General features: G+C 43.1%; 2 protein-coding genes across 4 annotated transcripts; one reads left to right on the top strand and one right to left on the bottom strand.

Annotated features, from left to right (window-relative positions):
- Positions 1 to 1,082: 1,082 nt before the first annotated feature.
- BcCHSVI lies at positions 1,083 to 7,480 on the top strand. Its single transcript, XM_024696504.1, has 3 exons — positions 1,083 to 1,939; positions 1,991 to 5,665; positions 5,729 to 7,480. The coding sequence occupies exons 1-3, from the start codon at positions 1,626 to 1,628 to the stop codon at positions 7,077 to 7,079; spliced, it is 5,340 nt and encodes a 1,779-aa protein (XP_024552315.1). The 5' UTR covers positions 1,083 to 1,625; the 3' UTR covers positions 7,080 to 7,480.
- Positions 7,481 to 7,595: 115 nt separating this feature from the next.
- BCIN_12g05350 (hypothetical protein) lies at positions 7,596 to 9,344 on the bottom strand. 3 transcript variants are annotated; one of them, XM_024696503.1, is made up of 4 exons: positions 9,154 to 9,344; positions 8,835 to 9,062; positions 8,448 to 8,486; positions 7,596 to 8,279 (listed from the first exon to the last, which is right to left on the bottom strand). In XM_024696503.1, the coding sequence occupies exons 2-4, from the start codon at positions 8,961 to 8,963 to the stop codon at positions 7,812 to 7,814; spliced, it is 636 nt and encodes a 211-aa protein (XP_024552314.1). In that variant the 5' UTR covers positions 8,964 to 9,062; positions 9,154 to 9,344; the 3' UTR covers positions 7,596 to 7,811. The 3 variants fall into 3 exon arrangements, with proteins under 3 accessions (XP_024552314.1, XP_024552313.1, XP_001545511.1); XM_024696502.1 differs by having other exon boundaries at positions 8,835 to 9,124; positions 9,267 to 9,344; XM_001545461.2 differs by having other exon boundaries at positions 8,835 to 9,344.
- Positions 9,345 to 9,984: the final 640 nt, after the last annotated feature.

Genomic DNA, 9,984 nt, shown 5'->3' with positions numbered 1-9,984 from the left:
ATTGATGGAGTAAGGATTCACCAAGCTATGGGCAACTGTGGGAACAGTGTGAATGGTTGATCTATAATTGAAGTGCCAAAAGGTGTTAGATCATAAGATCGTTTTAAATCATATTCACAGAGAGAGCTGGAAGCGTTAGGTCGAAATGCTCAAATGCTCAAATGTCTCACGACGAGCAGTTCGGTACGATGTGGTCTTCGATAGACTTCGACTATGGAAAACTAAGAAGGCTCCCTAGTGCGTGTGGATTTCTTAAAATAAATTTGAAGTTTGTCGCTGTTTTTAAAAAGCTCGTACTTGGGTCGGTACGAGGTATGGATCGGATGGGAGCTGATATTGAGAGCATACGATTGGGTGGGAAAGGTGGTGGTGGGTGGTGAGTGGTGAGTGGTGAACCGTCAATCGTCAATCGTCAATCGTCAATCGTGATATGTATGTACAACAATGAAAAGGGTCCAACGACCTAGCCTCCTACCTAGGCAGGCACTCTTTTCCTTCCCATGCATTGAATGCAGTGGCTCGCGAGTGGCAATTAAATTCTCGATGAGCAAAGCACACTTCGAGTATCATGTATATCCCTTCAATTCCCACTTCTACCGATTAAAACGGCATTGATCCGACCACAGCAAGTCTCGTATTTATCTTTTTTTCCTTCCCAATATGCGGCTTAGCTAGATAGTTTATCACAAACAATCCTGGACCCATGGACCCATGGTCAACATTTGCATTGATCGAGCCACCATAGGGAGACTTGGCTGAAGACTGGAAAGGGAAAGGGAAAGGGAAAGGGAAAGGGAAAGGGAAAAGGAAAAGGAAAAGAGAAAAGAATTCCCGGACGGTACGGGTACCTAGCACCTATAGAACGAAGGTTGGAGGTTATACGCCGTAGCGCATGTTTATATGCTTAGTGGCCATTGCCCATCACCCACCCCATTGGCCATTTTATATTTTATATTTTCGATTTTGCATTTTATATTTTGCATTTATTTATTTATTTGTTCATTTTCTCTCCAGGGGCGGTCTCTATCGTCTCCCGTAGCACCCTTTCTGCTAGGTAATCATCCTACCCTCCGTGCCTCCCTGGCAATCATCCTAACCCATCCCATACACAACCGCAAGAAGTTATTCTCAAGTACCAGCCAGTGCAGTTGGTATGAACTGAACATTCCTATCCTTTTTTGCTTTTGCATTTTCCTCATCTCATTCCGACTTCTCCATTTTTTGTGCCATTGATTCTATCTCATTCACCTCATTCGTTTGGTGAAGGCCGTTCAAATCCATTCAGTATTTTTTTTATCATCCTTTTAATATTCATTCCCAACTCTCGTTTTTGTGCACTTGCATCAATCCAATTCACTTGCTCAGCGATCACATAAGAAAGACGCCCTGGAGAAACACAATAACACGAAATATCTTCCCAGACCATACTATTGAATCCATATCAAAAGAACGCGACTGTCGAAACTCTTGATATCGAATAGACATTTCATCCACACAAACATCTTGGAAAGGGGTTGCTTTGGAAAGAATAGTGAGTGTTGGAGTGTTGGAAAACATTGAAGTCAACAAATCAGGCTTTTGCATTGAAGTGAGGGAGGAAAAGTCCCCCCCATCTGTATTACACGATGGCGGGCAACAATCGTGTGTCAACATATTCCATGACATCTTCAGCTACTGGAGCCGCTCGAAACTTTCACGCTGCGGGTCAACAATCATCTCAAGTAACAGCAACGACACTTTTGAACGCTGTTCACCACATTTACACATCTGGTCAGCCATACCGATTAGATTCTAGCAGTAGCTTGGTTGTGAACACTTGGCTATCTGCTTCACAACCTGATCGTGAAGGAAGAACGGGAGGTGTAATAGATTCAGCCTTGGCCGCACGAGCGTGGGAACATGCTAGAAGACGTGCGGAGGATGGTTGTATCGTTTTAGGGTATGAGGTCCATTGAACTTTCTACAAATTTTAAAGCTAACTAGACAATAGTTCTCTTCACGAGGCTACTCCTTCCATTTTGGCACCATTCCTCAACACTCTCCCTCTTACAATTCCCAACTCGTTGTATACCGCCCTTGAAGTGTTACGACCATTTATCCATTGTGTCTCACCCCAGAACCCATCTACACCTCGACAATCTGCTCTTGGTGTGACCTTAACCCTTTCACTTGCTGGAAATCTTACGGCTGCGTCAATAGCATTATCAGAGGGTGGAATTGATACTAAAAAGGGACTTTTAAACCTTCCTTCCGAGCCAGGATATCGAGCTTTCGACGTCTTCTACTACCTCCTCACATCTGCATCGACTCCTGCCGAACGAGAATTCTTGAGCTTAAAGCAAGCTTCTAGTTACGCGCTTCTAGAAAAGTCTGGAACATATGGCCCTCCACCGTACCTTCCTACTGCGGATGATGCTGCTGCTGCAGACGACTTCAGAGCATCATTAAAAGCTATTGGTATCAAGGGTGCCGCACACAGAGATCTCATCTCAATATTAGCAGGATTACTAAAGCTAGGTGATACCTTGAGCTTTGTTCTTGATGGGGATGCGTTGGAGGAAATTTGTGAGGATGTTGGAGGTCTGCTTGGTTTGGAACCCGATGTTCTCGTCAAGCAATGCACAACCCAAGAGCGAGAAACTTTGATCGGTGGTCTCTATGAAGCCCTTGTAGATTGGGTAATTCTGAAGGCCAACGAAGCCATTGCTAGTGAGATGCTCAGGATCAAGGACGGTGATTCTTCCAGTGAAGGGGGACCAGGAGCTCGAACCCCAAATACAGAAGACGACAATGGTGATACTGTCTGCATAACTGTTCTTGAGATTCCAGACCCAAATCTTGGGAAAGCGGCTGCAATGCGAGGTGTCTTTGACGATACTCAGGGTATTAATTCCGAAATGAAAGAAGATGGTGTGGATGTAGTTTCTGCTGGCTCAACGGTTATCCGAGAGATGCAAAATTCTGTATCCGAAGTTGCTCCAGATCTCGGTATCATGACTGGACCTTCTGGGAGAGATCGTGAACACGAGCTTGAGAAGCGTGAGATCGTATTAGAGAAGGTTGCCCGCGAGGGAGAAGATGATGGTTTTCTCAAGAAGCTTCTGCTCCCAATCGAGGGTCAAGGTATTAACCTAGGCCGCAACGGTCGTATTGACCTACCTTCCGTTCTTGGTAGCAGTCGCGTCTGGTATCACTTATCTATGCATCCGACCGACGATTCACCCGCAGCTCTCGCTTCGCTTCCTTCAACAACTTCGGCTTGGTCCGCGGGTGCTATCTCACGCCAACTTCGCGCCTGGCGTTTGCCAGAGTGGGCAAATCGACGAAACAAAAACTTGGATTTTACAGCCGATTTCGATTTCGAAGAATTTGTTCAACGATATGCCCCCCTTGGTTGTAAGGATGGCCGTGATGGCATTGAAAGCTGGGTCATGGAGCGTGGTTGGAGCAATGGTGAAGTTGTCATAGGCAAAGAGCGAATATGGATCCGCGAAAGTGCTTGGTGGGAAGCTGAAACCATGCTTGACCTAAAGCCGGCCGAAGGGGAGTTCCAAAGTATGGGCGGTCCTGGAGGCATGGCAGGCATGCTAGGAGCCCACGACATGAACACAGGATACTCCTCCAACCCACCAAATGGAAGTGGTTTCTTTGCCGGTCCCAATAATGATCTGACGCCTCTTGGGAGTCACGATAATATGATGAATCGACAAAGTCAAGTCAACGTGGCCCGGAGTAACCTCGGGGCTCCCACCATCGCACCATCAAGAAATATCAGTGGTGGTGACTATGGACTCGGCTTCAAGGGAGATAATACGAGGGGCCAGGTTTATTACACTGATGAGAATGGAGAAATGGTGGATGATCCCGAAGGTGGCACCCCGAAAGCTGTCGTCAGCGAGGCAGCAACAAACCAGCGTCGTATCTGGGTCGCCATTACCTGGGCTTTCACGTGGTGGATTCCTTCATTCCTCCTCTCATTTATTGGTCGGATGAAACGACCGGATGTACGCATGGCTTGGAGAGAAAAGCTAGTGTTGTGTTTCTTTATCCTCTTCATCAATGCCTTGGTTATTTTCTGGATTATTGAATTTGGTAAACTCCTCTGTCCAAATTCCGATAAAGCGTGGAATGCAAAAGAAGTCGCTACTCATCAAGGAGATAACGATTTTTGGGTCAGCATTCATGGAAAAGTATACGATCTTTCCAAGTTTTGGAAGTTGCAGCACAGTGATACCACTGTCGAGACAACCTCTGATGTTATGCAACCATTTGCTGGTTTGAACTTGGACAGTTACTTCCCGCCACCATTGACTGTTGCATGCCCTGGCCTTGTAACCGATTACACCGTGGTTTTACTGGATAATAGTACTGCTGAATATCCTTCCGGGGTCCATACATCTGGCAACCTTTCAGCATATACAACCAGTAAACTTTACGACTGGAATTGGTATGCGGACGTGTACACACCTGCAATCAAAGAGTATTACCATGGTGATCTAGTGGTCAAGAATAGTGCGATCAAGAGTGAAGGCCAAAATGAAAATCATTATTGGGTTGTTCTAAAGGGCAAGCTCTACGACTTCACCAACTATTACTACACATTAGATACCTATCCTAGTGTTGACACTTATGAATTTATGGATGATACAATTTATCAAATGGTACTCAGAAACCCGGGTCTAGATATCACGAGTGATTGGGATGACAATTACAAAACAGCCAACGCATCTTATCAAGTGGATATCCTCAACAACTTGAATTGCATGAACAATTTGTTCTATGCAGGCATCCCTGATTTTCGAGATTCTATTAGATGTCAGATCAACAACTACATCCTTCTCGCTTTCACAATTATTGTGTGTGCTGTCATTGTCGTCAAGTTCGTGTCTGCACTTCAATTTGGTTCGAAGCGTCGTCCAACTCCTCAAGACAAGTTCGTCATTTGCCAAGTTCCAGCATACACCGAAGGTGAAGACTCATTGCGTAAAGCTTTGGACTCTGTTACCGCTCTACAATACGACAATAAAAGGAAGCTCATCTGTGTCGTTTGTGATGGCATGGTTGTAGGAGGTGGTAATGATCGCCCTACACCAAAGATTATCCTCGATATTCTCGGTGTAGATCCCAAGATCGACCCTCCAGCCTTACCGTTTAAATCCATCGGAGATGGCAACGAGCAACTCAACTATGGTAAGGTATACTCAGGTCTATACGAATTTGAAGGAAATGTGGTACCATATATTGTAGTGGTCAAGGTTGGCAAGGAATCCGAGCAATCCAAATCGAAGCCCGGTAATCGTGGAAAACGTGACACTCAAATTATTCTCATGAGTTTCCTCAATCGCGTCCATCACAGAGCACCCATGAACCCATTGGAGTTGGAAATGTTCCATCAAATCAACAACATTATTGGCGTAGATCCAGAACTTTACGAATATCTACTGATGATTGATGCCGATACCAGTGTAAGGGAAGACTCGCTGAATCGTCTCGTTGCTGCCTGTGTCAATGACGGTAAAATCGCTGGTATTTGTGGCGAAACCAATCTTGAAAACGAAGAGCAATCTTGGTGGACTATGATTCAAGTTTACGAATATTTCATCTCGCATCATTTGGCCAAGGCCTTTGAATCTCTATTCGGAAGTGTCACTTGTTTACCTGGTTGGTAAGTAATCCCTTTTCTGGTCCCCTATTTGTTACATACAGCACACTAATACCAGTTCTATAGTTTCACTATGTATCGTCTACGTACCGCTGACAAAGGCAAACCATTGATTATCGCTGATGCCATCATTGACGAGTACAGTGAGTGTGTTGTTGATACTTTACACAAGAAGAATCTTCTGTCTCTTGGAGAGGATCGATTCTTGACTACGTTGATGACCAAGCACTTCCCATACATGAAGTACAAGTTTATTCCAGATGCATACGCTAGTACTGCCGCACCCGAAACCTGGAGTGTTCTTCTTTCTCAGAGAAGACGTTGGATCAATTCCACCATTCACAATCTAGCTGAGTTGGTCCGACTTCCTGAACTGTGTGGATTCTGTTGTTTCAGTATGAGATTCGTCGTCTTCATCGATCTGTTCGGTACAATTATTCTTCCTGCAACTACAGTCTATCTAGGATATCTGATCTACAAAGTCGCAACGCATCAAGGTCAATTCCCTCTCATTTCGATTTGTATGATTGCTGGTACATACGGTTTACAAGCTTTGATATTTATTCTCAAACGTCAATGGCAACACATTGGATGGATGATTATTTATATCCTTGCGTTCCCAATTTACTCTTTCATTTTGCCAATCTACTCATTCTGGAATCAGGATAACTTCTCGTGGGGTAACACACGTATTGTCCTGGGAGAAAAGGGAGCTGCAAAGGTTGTGGCCGTGGACGGCGCTGAATTTGACCCAAGAAGCATTCCTCTTCAGCGATGGGACGATTACGCCTCACACAACAACCTTCCAGGACGTCGTGGAGTACCAGTCGAAAAGGCATACGATACATTCGATGATCAATACGAAATGGATGACATGAAATCCATGTACTCATCTGTCAAGCCAGCCTCCACTATTTTAACTGGTTTCCCTGGTCGCGGTCCATACATGCCTCCTCAATCTACTTACTCCGCAAACCAATACACTGACCACCCTGTCCGCAATCATTCTGCAATGTCCCTTCGCCAACAAGATCGTTCCGCCTCACCATATCAAGACTACCCTGGCAACAATCGACCTTCGATGCAAATGATGTCTTCGGATAATCTTCTCGGTGGTGGTCCAGGACGACATCAATCACGCTCGTCGGTAGGCTTCACAGGTGGTGCTCGCTCACCATTAGCAGGAGCTGGTATTGATAGACCTGCTAGTGGATTTGATTTCCAAAGGGGTACCGCCGGTCCAGATGATTTGCAGATTGTAGAGGCTATTCAAAACTGCTTGAGGGAGGTAGATTTAGATAATGTTACGAAGAAACAAGTTAGAGCTTTGGTAGAGCAGAGGTTGCAGACAGAGTTGGTTGGTGAGAGGAGGACATTTTTGGACAGGAGTATTGATTCTGAGTTGGCTGCTATGTAAATGAAGATGGATAGGAATATTGGGGATTTCAAAATGGAGAGATGGGGAGATGGGGAGCTTTAAATCGGAATTAGGAAAGGTGGAGGGGTAGAGGAAGGTGCTTAGCATTTGCGCGCATGTGAGCGATTTTGTGGGGAAGGAGGACATTGAAATTAATCTCGAGTTTTCATGGCGTATATTTTCTGCATTGGATGGTTGGTTGGATGGTGTTTTCTGGATTTGTATCACTCTTTCTTTTTACTTGAGACGGAAAACAATTCGGAAAAGAACGTACCTGAGAGCCAATAGCTAGCGGGCTGGTACATTAAAGGGAGGGCTTAATATCAGTGTGATGAGATTAGTCAAGAGTTGAAATGAGATCCAATCTTTTGAAAATAAGAATTCAGTATTGAGAACGAACATCGATTACTGGTCTGTGATATTGTTTCTGTGATGTTTAAAATTGTGATGTTCTTCGACAAATGCATATTATTGGTAAGGGCGAGGTTCCATTGGTTTTATGAATTGATGGAATACTGTGAGGACTAAATACGAGAATTTCTTTTTAAAGAGTAATTCACTGCCGTTGGAAATCTGACTCTGTAAATGAAACAGTGCATTTTATCTAATGTCTCGGTATAGAAACTACATACATGTATTGTTTCCATGTCGAAACTCTCTCTCCTTCGCTATTCCCACATATCTGAATGATCGAGCCAGTTTCAATCAGATAACAGAGACGTAATGTCTAGATCATTCTTGGCCAATTCGAAAACTGAGATTGAACAACGGAGACTTATTAGCTGGGTCTCTAGATTTACTCGAGAATATCTCCACGCTGATAATTGTCATGTCTTTGAAGGTCTCTTTATGTTGAGCCAGGAGCCAAGCAACTCCTTTTCCATTTGGGGTGCCCAATAATGCAGTACCATGACCATTGCCATCCCCCATTGACACCACACATCCCGATGGCGTGAGCGATTCTCCTCTTTTCTCCAACACTTCTTTTATGACTTGTGATGTTATCTGATTCGTTACATGATGTCGGATGACGTATTTCAGATTGCTCATTTCAGTGCCATGAGATTTGCAGACCTCCGCCCATTGCAGATATGCAATATCTGACCATCTACTGAGGTCAGGGATGATAGGAGATTTGACATCTTTGAGGAGCTCAGCTTGGTACGGGCTCATGGAGTTGTATGCTACTATTACGCCGTGCTAAAATATCTTTGTGTTAGTCAATGTACTGAATATAGCTAGTACTCTTGTAGGCTTAGCCATGGGTAATATTCGCTTAATACATAGATGACATTCTGATTCAGAGAACAGGAAGATTATGTCGAGCATCTCATCATTTGGATGCATTGAAAAGTCGTGAACACTTACTGTGAAGTTCATGGCTAAAGCATAATGAGGTATTGGCCCCTAAATCAAACGGATGTTAGCTTATTCTCTTGAACAATAAATTGTCTGCTTTTCGTGTTTTAATATTGTAAATTAAGAGACTGATAGTCCTCTGATATTGAGATGAAGTGGGGTTTCGGTTAAAATAGGACGTCGAGCGAACGTGACGCATTCACTTGTATATTCATAAACCAAAAATCTAATATGAAGGCTGACTGCTGCAGGATTAAAAGCATTATCTGTGAATAAAAAACCCACAGATCTCTCTACAGATGTGATTTGACTTAGATGTCACATTGTTCGGCAATGCCAGTATTTTAAGCACAAAGCATCTGGAAGCTGTGACAGTGTTAATCGAGGACAACTTACCTTCAGATCATCAAGGTCGAAGTTTTCCTTTTTATGTACAATTTCAAATGCTTCCCATGACTCTACACCCGTGGGAATATTCAAAACATTGAGATACACATATAGTGGCTGTATCACAGCCATGGCCATAGATGTTTCTTCCTCGGCGTTCCAGTTGTTGTCCAGCAAGGCTTTATAATTACGAAGCAGGCTTTGTTTTGGGTAATCTTTTTCTCGTGGATTATTACACTTTATGTATGTCAGTAACTGCTTCCCGGATGTTCGCGCCTTTTGATAGGTTGGGGATGAGACTGAAAATTGAGACATTAGAAATTATTACTGGATGTGTATGCGAGATTTCTAGGAAATGCTTTCAACGAGGATTTGTCTCATCTAAATGCCAATCTCACTCAATTCATTTGCTTTAATCAATTTAGTTGTGAAGAAGCTCACTTGATCGATTGCCGAATTTTGGCCGGCCAAGATAGACAGTCAACTTTCTGAGGATTTCTTGAGATGACACCCCTACTCAGTGTTTTGAACTAGAGGGCGCAAAAATAGGATTTAATGAGAATATCCTACGGTGTTATATAGGTTCGTGGTTTGCTTCTGTCAGATCCAAAGACAATCAATACTATGACACGTGTGATATGAATCATATGCGGAAGATGATGAGTAATATGTGAAAACAATTCCGAGTTAGTGACGGGACATTGTAGTGTGGATGAGAAATAAGAAACAGTGTCATCTGGTCAACAATGATCCCAGATATCACCAACAGATACTTCTGCCCGATAGCACATTAGCGACAGGAAATCAATCGTTAGGGGAAACAAAATATCGGTGGTTTGCACATACTAAATTTAACGTTCGAAACTATTTAAGGAAGATGTGAAGGAAATGACTGTGGAGGAAAGGAGAGTTTTAAACTGCTAGAACGAGCTAGTAGGGGTAGAAAACCTATAGACTTTTTATAGTAGAAAAGTAGAAAATAATTTAATTCTACTGTGCTATTTTTTAAAATTCTGATACATTGAGAATAATTGATTTCTTATTGCTATTATTAGTTTCTGATTCTTAAAAAATGCTTATATATTTCTATTATGTTAGAAATAATAAACAAAAATATTTTCCGAGATGAATTTCTCAAAGACTATTAATTTTGAATTCT

The sequence above is a fragment of the Botrytis cinerea genome, chromosome 12 (assembly GCF_000143535.2).
Source record: "Botrytis cinerea B05.10 chromosome 12, complete sequence".
NCBI lineage: Eukaryota > Fungi > Ascomycota > Leotiomycetes > Helotiales > Sclerotiniaceae > Botrytis > Botrytis cinerea.
The sequence above is the reverse complement of the archived record's forward strand: the minus strand, read 5'-3'. Positions and strand labels throughout refer to the sequence as shown.

What these genes read in the sequence shown, in the direction of transcription:
- BCIN_12g05350 (XM_001545461.2), bottom strand. Translation starts at nt 9,140, where the DNA reads ATGTCTCAATTTTCAGTCTCATCCCCAACCTATCAAAAGGCGCGAACA. An exon ending in TCGACCTTGATGATCTGAAG is followed by an intron (nt 8,487 to 8,834) that starts GTAAGTTGTCCT and finishes CGTTTGATTTAG; the next exon opens with GGGCCAATACCTCATTATGC. An exon ending in CTTTAGCCATGAACTTCACA is followed by an intron (nt 8,280 to 8,447) that starts GTAAGTGTTCAC and finishes AAGATATTTTAG; the next exon opens with CACGGCGTAATAGTAGCATA.
- BcCHSVI (XM_024696504.1), top strand. Translation starts at nt 1,626, where the DNA reads ATGGCGGGCAACAATCGTGTGTCAACATATTCCATGACATCTTCAGCT. An exon ending in GATGGTTGTATCGTTTTAGG is followed by an intron (nt 1,940 to 1,990) that starts GTATGAGGTCCA and finishes ACTAGACAATAG; the next exon opens with TTCTCTTCACGAGGCTACTC. An exon ending in GTCACTTGTTTACCTGGTTG is followed by an intron (nt 5,666 to 5,728) that starts GTAAGTAATCCC and finishes CCAGTTCTATAG; the next exon opens with TTTCACTATGTATCGTCTAC.